The following is an 18,396-nucleotide window of genomic DNA, read 5'->3' as shown; positions in this document are numbered from 1 at the left end:
TTCCTCTAATTAAGAGAGTTTAAACGTCAAAAAAATATATATTTAAAAAAAAAAAAAAAAGAAAGGGGTGCCTGGGTGGCTCAGTCACTTAAGTGTCTGACTTCGGCTCAGGTCATGATCTCACAGTTGGTGAGTTCAAGCCTCGCATTGGGCTCTGTGCTGACAGCTCGGAGCCTGGAGCCTGCTTTGGATTCTTTGTCTCCCTCTCTGTCTGCTCCTGTCCTGCTCACACTCTGTCTCTGTCTTTCAAAAAGTGAATAAATGTTTTAAAAAAAATATATTTAAAAAAGAAAGTTTAATAAAAGCATCCTACTTTAAAATAAATACTGTGAAGGAATAGGATTTTGTGGGGAGCCTGACTGGCTCTGTTGGTAGAACATGTGACTCTTGATCTTGGGGTGGTGAGTTCAAGCCCCACATTGGGTGTAGAGATTACTTAAAGGCATTGGGGCACCTGGGTGGCTCAGTCGTTTGAGCGGCCGACTTCCATTCAGGTCATGATCTTGCAGTCTGGTCCATGAGTTCGAGCCCACGTTGGGCTCCGTGCTGACAGCTCAGAGCCTGGAGCCTGCTTTGGATTCTGTGTATCCCCCTCTCTCTGCCCCTCCACTACTCATGCTCTGTATCACTCTGTCTGTCAAAAATAAATAAATGTTAAAAAAAATTTTTTTAAAGGGAATAGATTTTTGCAGTGTTAATGTTCTTCGTCAGAACTATTTTAGAGGGGCTGCTGGGTGGCTCAGTCAGTTGAGCATATGACTTTGGCCTAGGTCCTGATATCACTGTTCCTGAGTTCAAGCCCCATGTTGGGCTCTGTGCTGACAGCTCAGAGCCTGGAGCCTGTTTCAGATTCTGTGTCTCCCTATCTCTCTGCCCCTCCCTCACTTGTGCCGTCTCTTTCTCTCAAAAAGAAAAAAAAAAAGAAAAAGTATTTGAGAGTGTTTAGAAAGTTAATGCTCTAGTTGTTTTTAGAAAAAAAAACTGTATAAAGTACATACTCTATATTTAAAAGTATTATCACATAATCACTGAAATAATATGAAATGATTATTTAAAAAAATTTTATTATGTAATTCATTGGGCTTGTTTTGTTTTTATGAGCAGCTATATGTTATTCATGTTTATTTTTTCAGATAAAATGATTGTTTTGATACTTGTAAAAAGTTTAGTTTTCTCACTGCCGCATTTCCTCATCCCTTCTCCTCACTATGAAAAGTCTTACTGCTTTAGATAGTTTATGAGAAGCATGTCTATATGAAAGATCTAAAAATAAGTAAGTTTAATTAGTGAACCTATCTGAATTAATTATTTTTATTGTAGACCTCATAAGAAGTGGCAAACCCTGGTGGCTGAATGACACATCTACTTTTCCTTCTTCACTACCAATTAATGGCACGCATATCCGCCACAGACAGAAGAGATCAGTAAGCATTGAGCGGTTTGTGGAGACATTGGTAGTGGCAGACAAAATGATGGTGGGCTACCATGGCCGCAAAGACATTGAACATTACATTTTGAGTGTGATGAATATTGTAAGTTTGATGCCTCTATATAATATTTTAACTTAATAATGTGTGGTTTTGACTAAGGTCATGGATTTTTAATGCGAATTAATGATTTTAAAAATTTACTTGTCTGAAATGAGAAAAAAATGATATATTAATGTTTCAATTACATAGGAAATAAATGTAAAGGTGACTTTATTGTTCATTTTCAGATAATATGACAGTTTGAATGGGTTGTACTAAATCTTGTTTAAGAGGTTTTATTTGACTTGGAACATCAGCTCACCCTCTTAATTACTATTTGTAGTTCAGTTTTAGGAGAAAATGTTTCTTGAGGTAGATTTGTATAACAAATCTTTTATGGAGGCATCTTGGGGGTAGAGTTCTAAGTGGTATGAGATCAAATAATACCTTTTTATATACACAGTGGTTAAATTTATGAACAATTATTTTACCATTCTTTAAAAAAATATTAAACAATCACCCTATGATTTTTGTCTGACTTTGTGTCTTTTCTTATTTTCTGGAGGTCAGGTTGCCAAACTTTACCGTGATTCCAGCCTAGGAAACGTTGTGAATATTATAGTGGCCCGGTTAATTGTTCTTACAGAAGATCAGGTAAGAATGAGTTAGTTTAGAAACCTAAAACTCTTAACAGACAAGCTATAGAATTATGTATTACAAAATAAAATATCTTATTATTGGAAGTTCTAGGAAGTTCTAGTTGAATATGATTTTCACTCCTAAGCATTTAATATTTTAAGCAAATTTTAAATAGTTTATAAGAATATACCTCTTATGTCATGTTAGAACTATATATATGTATATTAGCTATGTGTTTCAGTAGAAAGATGAGTATTGGCATGGCAGATCTTATAATAGTGGTTTTGGTTGCTGATGATCACATATATTCACATTATCATTAAAGCTGACACTAGAAAGAATGTTCAATAGTACACTAAACTCTAGGTCAGATATTACAGAAATAAAAATTGGCAAGAGATTATTCCTAGAAACCACTGCTTCTAATTATAGTCCCACTTTAGTCTTCAGAAGTTTTAACAACTGACCTTAGTAATTTGTTTGGAACATTTCTGGTATGCATGTTGTATTGCAGCCAAACTTGGAGATAAACCACCATGCAGACAAGTCCCTCGATAGCTTCTGTAAATGGCAGAAATCCATTCTCTCCCACCAAAGTGATGGAAACACCATTCCAGAAAATGGGATTGCCCACCACGATAATGCTGTTCTTATTACTAGGTATGACTTGTTGCAAATATTTTACCTCTGATTGTTGTGTTTAATATTTTAACTATATTTGGTTCTATCTAAAGCCTCATTCAGGTAATAAGTATGTTGAAAGCAAAATGTTAATTTGTTATTCACCAGTGAGACAATATACCCTATTATTGTGTTTGCATCAAATGAATCAGATAAGAAAAAAGAACAGATTTAGAGTTGACTTAGAAATTTAATAAACATCTTTCCTTCTACTGATACCTATTCATAAAGCTTAACTGGAAGCTCATATATGTTTTATTAATTGAAATGCATAGTAAAACAAAGGTTAAACAGTATGAGAAGATTAAATTTTAAAAACAAAAATGAGTCATCACTCTTTTTATAAAATATATTATAAAATATAATGTTATAAAATATATTAATTATTCTTACCTCTAAATTATTAAAAGCGAGGACATCAATAGTTGTATAATTTACTTAGATGAATTTTTTATATTAAATATAATTTATTGTCAGATTGGTTTCCGTACAACACCTAGTGCTCATCCCAACAGTTGCCCTCCTCAATGCCCTGGATGAATATTTATTTAATTAAAAACATTTTAATTATGGTATAAAGAAGCAGATATATTACATTATATGTTGAATAGCTTGTTTCTCAGCAAAATTGTTATTTGATGATAAACCAATGAATTTTTATATTTCTTTCCAAGTTTAGAAAACTGTGTTCAGATCCTTTTATTCCTTACTCTCCAATAAGAACTCTGTGAAGTAGATATCATGATTATTTTTCCCATGTGAATAATGAGGAAACTAGTTCAAAATACTTAAATAGCTCAAGATCACTCATTTAGCAATATAAAGTTCAGGGCTCAACCCCTGGTGATCCTATCTTCTTTGATTGTACGGTGATTATACTATACTTTGATTATAGCTTTCTTAGTTTGTTTATACCCTAATTACGACTGGTGAGAAGCATGCTTAAATCATTTTAAGATGAGCATGCCTTTTGACCTGCTATCAATTTAAAAAAAAAAAAAAGCAATAAACAAAATGGAAGCATTATTCTATCTTGGTGAAATGGAATTGCCTTTGTTATCTTGATCATTTCTTTTAATTCACAAGATAGTATTTAACATGTATTTCATCTGTAGTGTGCCCATTGACTCTACATTAAATTCTATGGAGGGAGTATAAAGTTATATGGCATCAGAATCTTGAGATCTCAGAAGATAATGTGAATTTAGCTTTTTAAAAAATATACCTGTTAACTAAGTTGTAGATTTAAAGTTTCAGAGTTTATTTTTTTAACAATTACAATGACTTTAATTGACTTCATCTACCTGGCATAATAAGCCAGAAAATTTTGTTTATGACATGCTTGCTGAATAAAAACAACATTGTATGGGTTCTATATTCATATGTGTTGACATGTCAGTCTGATAAATTCTGCAATTCCTCGGAGTCTTGTGGTCTGGAATGATTCCCAAATATATTTGAGGAGTTAAAAATATACTAAGCATTGTACAAATATAGAAACCTTTGTGTAAAAATATATATGGATATGATTAGTGTCAATGAAATTACTACAGGAAAATGTCTGTTATATATGGTTAACAAAATGATTATAGATATTTACATTGGCTTCTGTGTTTATATTTATAAAGCCTACCTCTCCCTAAAAGGCAATGCCTAGTGGGCTCCTGGTGCTTTACATTTTTGTTATTGTATGAGCATTCAATTTTTAACTTTTGCATCAGATGACAGTAGCTATACAAAGAGTGCACATTTATAAGTATTTGAGTAGTGAAATATGTCTGGGCAGTTAGCCATCCTTTCTTTGCACTGGCTACTACATTCAGCTGTCTGACTTGTTCCTCTGAATTGACCCACATATTTTTCTGATCCTCTGCAGAGCTCTTCCTTGTTTCCATAAGCCACTTTGAGTGCCTTTTTGATGCCTGAGGTTTGAACATGAAACTTTTGTTTTAAACTTGTCTCCTAATGGTCACCCTAGCCCTAGAAGTGATCTCAGAATTTAATAGGACAGTACTTTGAAGAGTTCATATCTCATATCATTTTAGATTGGTTATGTAGTGGAGCTTAGAAAAGTGTCTCTTTGAAGCAGCATAAAATGCCTTTTGAAATTGTTATAAAGTCCCAAAGTAACTTTTAGCTTATTTAAAAGTCTACTTACATAAAAGTCTAATTATCTTTGAATTATTAGGGCCATGCAGTGACATCTAAGTGTGATGAATATAATCTCTAATATTTAGAGTTTTTTATTGGATGTTTTACCATCCTTGATTCTTCCTTATTTATTTTTGGTTTGTGAAATTCAATATATCTTTAAATCATACTGTTACTCTTAGTGAAAATTATTATAAGAATTTTTATAGATGGTTTATATTAACATTTTTCATTGTTTCATGTAACTCACTTATTAACATGTTCAGGGTTGTGACTTCACTATTTATAGATAAGATCTTGATTTATGTTTGCTTGAAATGTCAGCTCACTAGGGAGATGTATAATGTGTTTACTGAGAATTCCAGAGAAAAATTGATAGGTTTATCTCCACTAGGACAAATTTTATCTTAGGGATTTAAATGTTTTAAGCAGAAAACCATTTGGAGCTATAGTTACTTAGGTAATAATAGTTACTTTTGAAAAAAATATAAAAACCCAAAAATACTATCTCCTGTTTGCAAATAATATTTTTTTTATTTGACATAAATTTAAAGCAAACTGTATTCTACAAAGCTGTAAGACCACCATGACTAGACAGAAATCAATAAGTAAAATAAAAAATTTAAAATTCTGTTGTTTTATCTGGTATCAAAAATACTGCATTAACACCAAAGAGTATATTAAAAACTATTTATATATGTACATACATTTTAATTTTATATGTACTTGTTTATTTTTATACATGTTCATATCTATATAATGAACATTTGTTATATACTAGCTAGCTTTATCTAATCTTTTTTTAATATTTGAAGTATAATTGACAGACAACATTGTACATATTTAAGGTGTACAATATGACTTTGTGGACCTGGGTGTTCATATATCTCCCCAGATATGGAAAGTTCTCAGCCATTATTTCCTTGAATAAGTTTTTGCCCCTTTCTCTGTCTTTTCTTCTTGTACTCCCATATTGCTAATATTATTTCACATCATGATGTCCCATCATTTAGATAGGATTTCTTCACTGCTTTTTGGCTTTTCTTCTTTTAGCGGGTAATATTAAATGACTTGTTCGCAAGTTCACAGTTTCTTTCTTCTGCTTGATCACATCTTCTATTGTTGCTCTCTGTTGCATTTTTAAATTTCATTCATTTCATTCTTCAGCTTCAGAATTTGGTTCTTTTCTATATTTTGACCTTTCTTTTGAACCTATTATTTTATTCATATATTCTTTTCTGATATCATTGATATATATTCTTTTTTAGGTTGCTGAACTTTTTAAGAATAATTATTTTGAATTGTCAATTTGTAGATTTCCATTCCTTTGTAGTCACTTACTGGAAAATAATTGTATTCATTTGGTGGTGTCATATTTCCTTGATTTTCCATGTCTCTGTAGCTTTGTGTTGATGTCTGTGCATTTGATGGAAGAGTCACTCCTTCTGAATTTTGTGGAATGGTTTTAGTAGAGAAAGGTTTTTATCTGTGGGTGGGCATAAGGGTGCTGGCTGAGTTGAGTATGGTGTTTCTAGCTCTGGAGAAATTCCAGCAATGTAGTCTCTATACAGCTTTGTAAGCTGAGGTTAGCCTTGGTGAAGATTGCAGAGGTACTCAGTGGCCAAGGCTGCATTTGTCTGTAGCAGCAGTAAAGGCTACTAGGGACCACCTGATCTCTTTTTCTTTCATGAGGTACGTATATCACAATGGAGGATTTCTCTTGGAGCTGGGTCCAGCTTGCAAGTACCCATATCAGTGTTGGTAGCACTGGTGTCTAACATGTGGGGGGATTTGGTAACTTTTTAAAAATAATTGAATATGAAACGTATTTAACTTGGTCAAGAAATGATTAGTATTTTTTACCTGAAACTCTACAAATAGAATTTAAGAAGATAAAATAGGACTGTATGTATACACTTAAAAAGTTATGCATGTTATAAAACCTTCACATTATTCTTATTAAACTTTGTATTGAGATACTGTAAATTAATGGCTACTAAGGAATACATATCTACAATTTGACAGATTATTTAAAAAATATTTATATTTTTAAATAAAGCTAGGAAATTTCCACCAAATTTAAAGTCAAGACAATTTCTAAATTTATTTTGTGGGAAAAGCATTTAAGAAATCTATTTATACTCTGAAAATCAGTAGGAATGTAGTGACATAAAGTGTAGTATTTGCATCAATGTTGAGCAATTAACACAAACAGACAAATGGATAAATTTCCTGAATTTTTTCTATCAAATATTAGAATCTTGTTTTCCATCTTTAAGATATTAGTATATAACAATATATATTTCAAATAGGAATTATAACCTAAATTATTTTTGGTAATGGATTTTTTGAGATATAATTAATAGACCATAAGTTTGCCCACTTAAATATACAACTCAGTGGCTTTTAGTATATGTGGAGGATTGTACAACCATCACCATAATTAATTTTAGTATATTTCCTTCATTCCTGTAAGAAGTTATTCCCCATTCCCTTATCCTCCCCATCCTAGCCCCAGGCTGAGGCAACCACTAATCTAATTTTAGTCTCTATAGCTTTGCCTATTCAGGACTTTTTGTATGAATGGAATTATACAATATGTAGTCTTTTGTGACTGGCTTTTACTTTGCATAGTGTTTTCAACGTTCATCTATGTTGTGGCCCATTCCAGGACTTTATTCTTTGACTAAATTCTTGAAAATATAAGATCAAGATGCAGATCTTTTAAGAATGCCTCTATTAATAGGCTATTCTTTAATAATTATACTTCCTTTTCAGTTTTTCATTATTGAAATGCATAGGACACATAAATACATCTCATAATACAAATGCAAAAGTGCACACCAAGTCACATAATTCAGTCTTTAATTAAAATGAATATATTTATCCTCTTAAGGGATCACGACTATTTGTTTAGTTGCTGCTGGATATTAAAGGGATTAGAATTTCCAAAGTCAACTAATGTTTTCAGATAAGAGATTGAAAATAGCTCTGAAAAATAGTTTCTTGCTAAAACTTGGTCTACAGTGTGTGGATTTAAACAAGTTTTCTTAATTTCTATAGAATGTATCTATCAGAATTACATATTGGCTTTAAGATTATATATTAAAACAGAGGAAAAGGAAATTAAATTTGGTGTATTAACACTTATTTGCTATTCATCTATGGATTTTTTTTAAGCCTTAAGGAAATGCCTGATGAATTTTTCATGGACTATCACTAAGTTTTTAAGAATTTGCGAGTTTAGGGCCACTTGGGTGGCTCCGTTGGTTGAGCCTCTGACTCTTGATGTTGACTCAGGTCATGATCTCATGGTTCATGGGTTCAAGCCCCCTGTTGGGTTCTGCACTGACAGCACAGAGCCTGCTTAGGATTATTTCTCTCTCTCTCTCTCTCTCTCAAAATAAAATAAATAAACATTAAAAGAAAAGAATTTGTGAGTTTATAGGCAGCAAAGGAATCTTGAATTCAATTTGTGGATGAATTGGTTTTGTTATTTGGACATTTTGAAACATATATTATTCTCTAACAACTTTGGTTCTTTCATTTTTAGTTATCCATACTGCCTATACCCTTCTTCTTTTTTCAGTTTCTGTTCATTTCATTCCTGGTTTGTTGATTCCTTACTCAAGTGTATTTATCTAGATTCAGTTTCCATTCCAATCAAGGATTATGATAGACTTGTGCAACTTTAAATTCCTGTGGAATCTGGGACACTTTTAAGAGTGAAAGAGAGTACCATTGGAAGGTATGCCTAGACAGTAGGCACAAACTAGGATCATGTAAATCAGATTATGGTCATCCCAGGCATTATCTATGTTTGCTTCTTAATAAAAAATGGATAAGAGAAGATAGTTTTCTCTCGCTGCCTAAGATTGACTAAATACATGCAATTTAATGAACTATCTTTGTACAAACCTTGACTAAAACTGAGGCTGATTTGCAATAGGAATCATTAGTTAAGTTAAAGAAGGGGTATATTATAATAAACACTTAACTCTAAAGAATAGTAAGTTGGGGCACCTCGGTGGCTCAGTCAGTTAAGCGTCCAACTTCGGCTCAGGTCATGATCTCACAGTTTGTGGGTTCGAGCCCTGCATTGAGCTCTGTGCTGACACCTCAGAGCCTGGATGGAGCCTGCTTTGGTTTCTGTGTCTCCCTCTCTCTCTGCTCCTCCCCTGCTCATGTTCTGTCTCTCAAAAATAAATAAACATTAAAAAAAAAAAACTTAAAAAAAAAAGAATTTGGTACATAATAAACAAATGCATAAATACATCCATAAAACCAATATAAATAGTAAATTTACTATTCTTTATTTTTTTTAACATTTGTTTATTTATTTTGAAAGACAGAGAGACAGAGAGAGAGTACAAACAGAGGACAGGCAGAGAGAGGGAGAATCCCAAGCAGACTCTCCACTGTCAGTGCAGAGCCTGACACAGGGGTCGAACTCACCAACTGTGAGATCATGATCAAGAGCCAAGATCTAGAGTCACATGCTTAACTGACTGAACCACCCAGATGCCCTGAATTATGTACCAAATTCTTAAGTGCCTTGTAGAAGCTTTATCTTTTAAATATCACAATAGCTGAATGAGAGAAGTTCTATTATCTCTATTTTATAGATGAGGAAACTGGGGCACAGAGAAGTGAAATGACTGGCAAGATTATACATTAATTAAAAGACTTATACCAGGTAATCCAGCTGTAGAATCCTTTTGGAGGAATTGTAAGGGTATTCAGCAAAAATAATAATGTAGAGATACTTCAATAATGTTGGTGCCTTTGATAGGCAGACTTCTTTGATGGCCCCCAATGATCTTTGTCTGCTGCTCTTCATGATTTTGTATAATCTGCTTCTATTTAGTTTGTTCTAGACCTAGTGAATTGATGTCTTTATAATGCAGATTATTCCTACCTACAAAAAGGGTATATCTTTTCATTTATTTAGGTCTTTTTAAATTTCTCTCAGCAATGTTTTGTGATTTTCACACCTTTCTTCACTTTTGTTGTTATTGTAAATGGTATTTTAAAAATTTCATTTTATAATCATTCATCACTCATACATAAAAATACAATTGATTGTATCCTACAATTTTGCTAAGTTCATTTATTAGGTTTAGTAGCTTTTAAAAATATTACAATAGATTTTCTACAAAGATAATCATGTTTTTGAGATTAAAGTTAGTTTTATGTTTCCTTTTAATCATGAATCAATTTTATTTCTTTTTCTTGCCTTATTTCACTGGCTAGAACTCCTAGTACAATGTGGAATAAAGGTGGTGATAGCAGACTTCCTTATCTTGTTCCTGATCTTAGTGAGGAAGAATTCCAACTTTCACCATTAAGTGTGATACTAGCTCTACATTTTTAAAGATGCCCTTTATCAGGCTGACAAAGTTCTATTCTAATCCTAGTCTGTTGAGAGTTTTTATCAGGATTGGATGTTGGATTTGTCAAATGCTTTTTCTGCATTTATTGAGATAATCATATTGTGTTTCCTTTTTTAGTGTATTAATACAGTGAATTGCATTGATTGGTTTAGAATGTTGTACCAATCTTGCATTCCTGGGATGAACTCAGTTTGGCCATGATGTATTATCCTTCTAATATATCATTAGATATGATTTGCCAAAATTGTGTTTATTTTTTTGCATCTGTTTCTTATGAGGGAAATTTTTCTGGAATTTTCTTATAATGTCTCTGTCTGGTTTGGGATTAGAGTAATGCTGACCTCCAGAATGAGTTAGAAAATATTTCTTCCTTTTCAATATTATGGGAAAGTTCATATAAATTTAGTATTATTTCCTCTGCAAAAATGTTTTTTATAATAAACAAAGTAAAGACATCTGGACCTGGAGTTTTCTTTGTTGGATAATTTTTTTAAAGTTTATTTATAAATTTTGAGGGGTGGTGGGGGAAAGAGAGAGAGAGAAATCCCAAGCAGGTTCTGTGCTGACAGTGCAGAGGCTCGAACTCATGAACCATGAGATCATGACATGAGCTAAAATGAAGAGTTGGATTCTTAACCACCTGAGTCACTGAGCCCTCCCCCCCAACTTTGGGTAATTTTTAATTACCAATTTTAATAGTTCAAGAGATAAAGGGGTGTTAAGTTATTTTATTCAGTGTGCTTTGATAGTTTGAGTCTTTCAAGTAATGCATTTCAGGGGTGCCTGGGTGGCTCAGTTGGGTAAGCGTCCAATCTTGACATTAGCTCAGGTCACATTCTCATGATCATGAGATTGAGTCCTGCATCAGGCTCCATAGGGCATGGAGCCTGCTTAAGATTCTCTCTCCCTCTCCCTCTGCTCCTCCCTGGCTCATGTTCTCTCTGCCTCCCTCTCGCTCTAAAAAAAAAAAAAAAAAGTTGGAGAATGTATTGACATAGTTGTATACAATATCATTTTGTTATCCTTTTAATATCTGCATTATCTCTCTTCTTGATATCAGTAATTTTTGTTCTCTTTTTCCTAGTCACTCTGGCTAGAGGTTTAATGACCTTCTCAAGTTTGGTTTTAGTGGTTTTCTCTGTTGTTTTTGTTTTCTATTTCCTTTATTTCTGCCATGATTTTTATGGCCTTCATTCCTATACCTTGAGTTTATTGTTGCTCTTCTTTTTGTAGTTGCTTAAGGTGGAATCTGTGGTCATTGATTAGTGACCTTTCTGCTTTTTCTGATATGTTCGGTGTTAAAAAATTTCCTTTTAAATACAATTTTATCACATCCTACAAATTTGTTTATGTATTATTTCTGGTTCTGTTCACCTCACAATACTTTTTAATTCCCCTTTATTTCTTTTTTCTACCCATGCACTCTTTAGAATTGTGTTATTTATTTCCAAATATTTGCCCTCCCAAAGATCATTCTTTTATTTCTAATTTAATCCTATTGCAGTCAGAAATATACTTTGTATTACTCAAATGATTTTCAGTTTATTGAGAATTGTTTAATGGCCCACAATATGGTCTTTCTTGACATTTGTTTCAAGTGTACTTCAGGTGAAAAGAATGTGTATTCACTGTTGTTGAGTGGAGTATCCTAAAATTTTTAATGAGATTAATTTGGGTATTCATGGTTTTCAACTCTTTACATTGTTACTGATTTAAACAGTTTGATTATGATGTGTTTTGAAATAGTTTTCTTCATGTTTAGGGTTGCTGAGCTACTTATATCTGATTTTATCAGTTTTGAAATTTTTAGTCATTATTTGCTCAAATATATTTTTTGGTTTTGTTCCCTTTCCTTCTTGGTGACTCCAACTGCACTTACATTTGGCTGATTGAAATTACTCCACAGCTCACTGATTTTATGTTTATTATTTTAAATTCTCTCTTCTCTGTGGTTTTCATTTGGGATAGTTTGTATTGCTATGTCTTCATCATTAGTTTTTTCCCCCCTCAATGTCCAATCTGTCATTGGTCTTATCTAATTTATATTTTCATCTCACTCTGTATAAGTTTTTTCATTTCTAGTAGTTTAATTTTTTTAATTTTCCACATCTTTTTGGAGACATATAAACTTGGGAACATAGAAAGCTTTGAAAAGTATTAAAGCTATTTTAAAGATATTGTCTGCTGATTTTGGTATCTATGTCAGTTCTGGATCACTTTCAATTAATTAATATGTATCTCTTTATTGTGTGTTGTGTTTTCCTGCTTCTTTGCTTACCTGGTAATCTTTGATTGGATATCACCTTGTAGTGTTTTACCATTTTGGGTATTGGATATTTTTGTTTTCCTACAAATATTCTGATTTCTGGAATGCATTTAGGTTCCTTGGAACTTGATTTTTTGTGTGTGTCTTGCTTTTAAGATTTGTTCAGTATAGGACTAATTAATCACCAGTACTAAGTCCCTTTTGAACACTGCCTATACAAATTCCTATGAATACTGGGGTTTTCTAGTTGGGATAGGTGGGAATAGTCCCTTTATCCCATGCTATATGAGTGATGGGCTATGTCCTCTCAAATCCTGTTGGATAATTCTTTCCCTGGACTTGGGTTCTTTCCTCACACCTATGTGTTGATTAGAATTGTCAAGAATTTCCCGAGTGTCTGGGTGGCTTAGTTGGTTAAATGTCCAACTCTTGATTTTGGCTCGGGTCATAATCTCATGTTTTGTGTGATTGAGCCCCATGTCGGGCTCTGTGATGACAACACTGGGCCTGCCTGGGATTCTCTCTCTTTCCCTCTGTCTCTGCTCCTCCACCGCTTGCATGTGCACTTTTTCTCTCTCTCAAAATAAATAAATAAACATTTAAAAAAATTATCAAGAGTTTCCTTGTGCAAGTTTCCAGAATTTGCTCTTTGTGTAACTTTCTCTTCTCCTATACTTGGCCCTATAAATTTAAGCCAGTATGGTGCCCCATATTCTGCTCTGTCTCTTCAACTCCAAGACTGCATTGTGTTCTCCTGGCTTTCCCTAGTCTGTACCAGAGTCTAGAAATTTTCAAGGTTGTAAGCTGGGGTAATGATAGAGCTTACTTTGTTTGATTGCTGTTTCTCAGGGATCATTGTCTTTCATTTTCTGATGTCTAGTGTAATGCAAAATGATATTTTATATATATTGTTCATTTTTAAAATGGTTTCAGGCAGGAGGGTAAATTTGATCCTTATTACTCCAGCTTGACTGGAAGTGAAAACCCCAAGGCAACCATTTTAAAATTTCTGTGTATCATCTGAAAGTATCTGGAGATACCCCTTTCCTTTACCCCTAAATTTTCAGTTTGCATATTCTAAGAACAAACAAATTATCTCATGTAACCATAGTACAGTTGTCAAAATCAAGACATTTAACATTGGAACAGAACTATTATTTAATAATATACATTTCATATTCAGAGTTTATCCATTATCCTAATATCCTTTGTAGCTATTTCCCCCCAGACCAGTACTTAATCTAGCATCACATATTGTATTTATTTCTTTTGTCTTGTTCAAGAGTCTCTTTTAATTTGAAATAGTTCTCAATCTTTTTTATCTTGGATTTGATAATTAAAAAAATTTTTTTAATGTTTATTTATTTCTGAGAGAGAGACACACACACACAGAGTGTGAGCAGGGGAGGGGCAGAGAGAGAGAGGGAGACACAGAATCCGAAGCAGGCTCCAGGCTCTGAGCTGTCAGCACAGAGCCCGATGCGGGGCTCGAACCCATGAGCTGTGAGATCATGACCTGAGCTGAAGTTGGGCACCCAACTGACTGAGCCACCCAGGCACCCCGGCTTTGATAATTTTAAAGAGTACATGAGGTTTTCATGAAATGTATCTTAATTTTCATTTTCCTGATGTTTCCTCAGAATTAAATTTGACTTATACATACTTTTCAGGAATAACACTGAAGTAATATTTTTTTAAGTATACCATATCCGAAGGCACATGATATAAATTATTTCAAGTATTAATTTTGATCACTTGGTTAAAGTGATGTCCTTAAACATGATGCCCGTCATGTTTCTCCTTTGCATTCCCCCCCACCCCCCACCATTTTAAAGTAAGCTCTGAAACTTGAACTCATGACCCTGAGATCAAGAGTCACATGCTCTGACTGAGCCAGTCAGACACACCTGGACTTTTCCCTTTTTAAATTAATAAGTTTTGAAGCGTTACTTTGAGGCTCTGTAAATATTCTATCTGTTAAGAAACTTTTACCCTCCAGTTTTGTCATCCATCGATGATGTTTTCTCATTCCTTTTAAATTTGTTAGTAGGCCTTCCATTTAAGGATTTTTTTTCTTTCTCTCTCTTTCTACCAACAAAGACTCATAGTTCTATCTATCTATAGATGCACAGATAGATAGATAGATAGATAGATAGATAGACAGACAGATATGGGGGATTTTCTGGGGATTTTATCCCTTTTTTTAAGCAATACTTCCATGTCTCTGCAGCACTCTGTTCTCTCCTCCAGCCTGTAAGACTGTAACTTTCTACTTTCTATTTTGTTACCCTGCCAGTAATTGATAGCTTGATATATTCCCACAAATGTTTTTGTAAATTACTGGTGAAGTGGCACATGAACTTTAATATTGCAAGTAATAATATAATTTATTATTATATAGCAATAATATATATTATATAATATATATAATAATATACAATATTATAACAATATAACAATAATATAATATATTATATAGCAATATAATATAACAATAACATACAATATAGCAATAATATAATTATTGCAAATAATAAACTCATAAAATTGTTTCACTTATATTAATTCTATACAAGTCTATTACAATTAAAATATTGCTTTTTAAAAATATTTATTTTTTGAAAAAGGGAGAGAGAGACAGAGCATGAACAGGGGAGGGACAGAGAGAGAGGGAGGCACAGAATCTGAAACAGGCTCCAGGCCCCACACTGTCAGCACAAAGCCCAATTCAGGGCTTGAACCAGTGAACTGTGAGATTGTGACCTGAGCTGAAGTTGTATGCTTAACTGATTGAACCACCCAGACGCTCCCAAATTAAAATATTGTTAATTAAAAGTTTTATGATTTCTTGTATCTTGCCTCCTCTGTAATGTTTTCTTAATCGGTTTGGCTTATTTTCAGAAATATTTGAATTAGAATAAAGAAATAATGAGTTTTTTCTTAACTTTACATTCCCTAGGTAGTTTTGGGGGGCAACTTTAATTCTGAATATTAATATTATTTAAATATAAGAATTTTTTGTAGTCAGAAGGCATCAGGTAGACTCTGTGGAAATTGAAAGAGTTCACATAAGCCAACATGTAAGTAAAAATATGCGACTCAAGGACTGTATATTACAAGGCAAATGTCAACCAGCAGGTGATTTGCAGCTAATTAACAAGAATATTATATTAAGTGGAATGTTTTCTGCTCACTATAAAAGGCTTTGATAACTATATTTAGCAACTAAACCTTATTTTAATAACAGGTGTATCTTTGAGTTTAGTATTAAAGGACATATTTTATTTTACCTTTAAAGGAAAAGGACTAAATGAATTAAGATAAGCTGTTAGTAAAAATTGAACAATTAAAACCTCCAAATGTACTTAATGTACAAATAAGGGATAAGTGCATACTGAAATATTTAAGCAACAAGAAAAATAAGATCTTATATGTAATAATCATATATTATCTCTCCTTCTTAAAAAATTATTGGATTTCTAGTATGTGTAAGGCATTATCTTAGATGCTGAGATCTGGTGTGAACTGGAAAAATTCTCTGCTTTCATGGATCTTACTTTCTAATGTATGGAGACAGTAGATAATAAACAGATAAATACTTTCTTGACTGGAAGGTTTGAAATGCATTGTTAATAAAGTTAATGCTATTTCCATGTGGAAGGATTTTTAAGCAAAGGAATACAGCTGTCTTTCTGCAATGACTTGGGTAAAGGCTTCCCTTGAAGTTGGGACATTGATACTATTCTTTCAATATTTCTTCCAACTTTAGGTTTCCATACTAAGATAAAATAAGGTACACATTGAAATAAGGTCACAGTTTGCTGATGAGGGAGCAAACTTGACAAGACAAATTTTTGGCCTTTCATCCCTTAATTGGGCTTTTAAAAAAATCTTCAAACTTATCAAATAATATTGGTTTCTAGAGATAACAGTAATAAGGATAATCTACTATTTCATGTGTATGAGTATGTACATTTTTTAAAGATTTTTTTTATTTTTAAAAATATTTATTTATTTTGAGAGAGAGTGTGTGTGTGCACAAGTGGGGAAGGGGCATAGAGAGAGGGAGAGAGTGAGAGTCCCAAGCAGGCTTCACACTGTCAGGATGCAGCTCAATCTCATGAACCACAGATTATGACCTGAGCTGAAATCAAGAGTTTGACACTTAACTGACTGAGCCACCCAGGTGCCGTGAGAGTTTTTATTTTTTTAAGTAATCTCTATACCCAACATGGGGCTTGAACTCACAACCCTGAGATTTAGAGTTGAACACTCTACCAGTGAGCCAGCCAGGTGCCCCTATAAATACATACTTTCTTTTGATATTTTATTGTTTTTATTTTAAACATTTTAGTCTTTTTATTTTGGACTAATTATAGAATTACAAAAAAAAGCACAGAGTTTATGACCTTCACCTGGCTTCTAATGTTAGTTAGCATCTTATATAACAATAATATAGTTTTCAAAACAGGACATTAACATTGGTATAATACCATTAGCTAATTTACAACATTCTAAAACTGAAGGGTGGCTAGGTGGCTCAATCGGTTGAGCCTCCTACTCTTGATTTCAGCTCAGGTCATGATCTCAACGGTTCATGGGTTTGAGCCCTGCGTTGGGTTCTGCACTGATAGCATGGAGCCAGTTTGGGATTCTCTCTTTCCCTCTTTCCTTGCCCCTCCCTCCCTCTCTGTCTCTTCCTGTCTCTCTCAAGATAAATAAATAAACCTAAAAAAATTAAAAAAAATTCAAAACTCATAGAAAACACAGAAAATAATATAATAGATACATTGATTTAGCAAATGTAAACTTTTATAATATTTGCTTTGAATTCTTTGAAAGAATAAGCCTTGTTCTTAAAGTTGGAGGCTTTCCTGCACTCCACTTCTATTCCTTCATTTTTTCACCTCAAGTAACTATTGTCTTCAAACTACTGAAGTTTGTGTGGATCCTTCACATACATGTTTTTGTGCTTTTGCTGCATCAGCATATGTATCCAAAGATTATGGTTACATAAAATATTAAAAAACATATAAATGTAAAATGTTATTTTGCATTTGATATTTTAAATTAACTTTGTATTTGATTTTGTGTTTTAATTGCATTGTCTACAAAACTGCAATTATCCCTTTTGTTTTTTAAAACTCATTTATTTTTGTTTTCAGGATTTATCTATTTGATATACATAGGTCTATTTAACTCATTTAAACTACTGTATAGTATGAATATTCACATTTACTAATGAGCGTTTACATTTTTTCCAACTTTTTTATTATAAACTGTACTGCAATCAGTGTCTTTTTATCTGTCTCTTTAAGTATATATGAGAAGTTCTCTAGTGTAAACACATAGTTGTAGAATTGTTAGGTCTTAATGAGTAAGTACTAAGCTCTACTAAGTACTGGCTACCTGCTCTACAATGTGATTTTACCAGTTTACACACACTAAAGCAGTGTGGGGAGAGTTCCAGTTTATTCCAATTTGCCTAATGTAGTGCTTAGCTTTATAATGCTTAATACAGTATAAATGGCAATTAGTGTTTGTTATCAGTAAGTTAGTAATTATTATTGGACCCAAATTCATGTTATTTTAGTATTTTAAAAATGTTACTAATAAATAACAATGGAGGATTTAGAGAGGTAATTTGTGCATTTATGTATTAAGAACTTGACTTGTCATTTGCTTCTACCTTTAATTAGTGTCTCTTTGTAATATATTTTTTTCTCCCATATCACAGATGAATAAAATCAAGGGTAGATCCAGTTCCATCAGTTTCTTTTTTTTCCCCTTGTAACAT

At 32.9% G+C, this 18,396-nt stretch overlaps 1 protein-coding gene across 1 annotated transcript in view; it reads left to right on the top strand.

Annotated features, from left to right (window-relative positions):
• ADAMTS6 (ADAM metallopeptidase with thrombospondin type 1 motif 6) overlaps positions 1–18,396 on the top strand; it is a 295,715-nt gene that overhangs the window by 20,236 nt on the left and 257,083 nt on the right. Inside the window, exons 4-6 of the mRNA XM_042940219.1 lie at positions 1,321–1,532; positions 2,040–2,123; positions 2,623–2,768. Of these exons, the coding sequence (XP_042796153.1) occupies positions 1,321–1,532; positions 2,040–2,123; positions 2,623–2,768 (442 nt within the window). The remainder of the gene's footprint in view (positions 1–1,320; positions 1,533–2,039; positions 2,124–2,622; positions 2,769–18,396) is intronic.

This window comes from Panthera leo, chromosome A1, assembly GCF_018350215.1.
Source record: "Panthera leo isolate Ple1 chromosome A1, P.leo_Ple1_pat1.1, whole genome shotgun sequence".
NCBI lineage: Eukaryota > Metazoa > Chordata > Mammalia > Carnivora > Felidae > Panthera > Panthera leo.
This window is presented reverse-complemented; position numbering and strand designations above follow the sequence as displayed.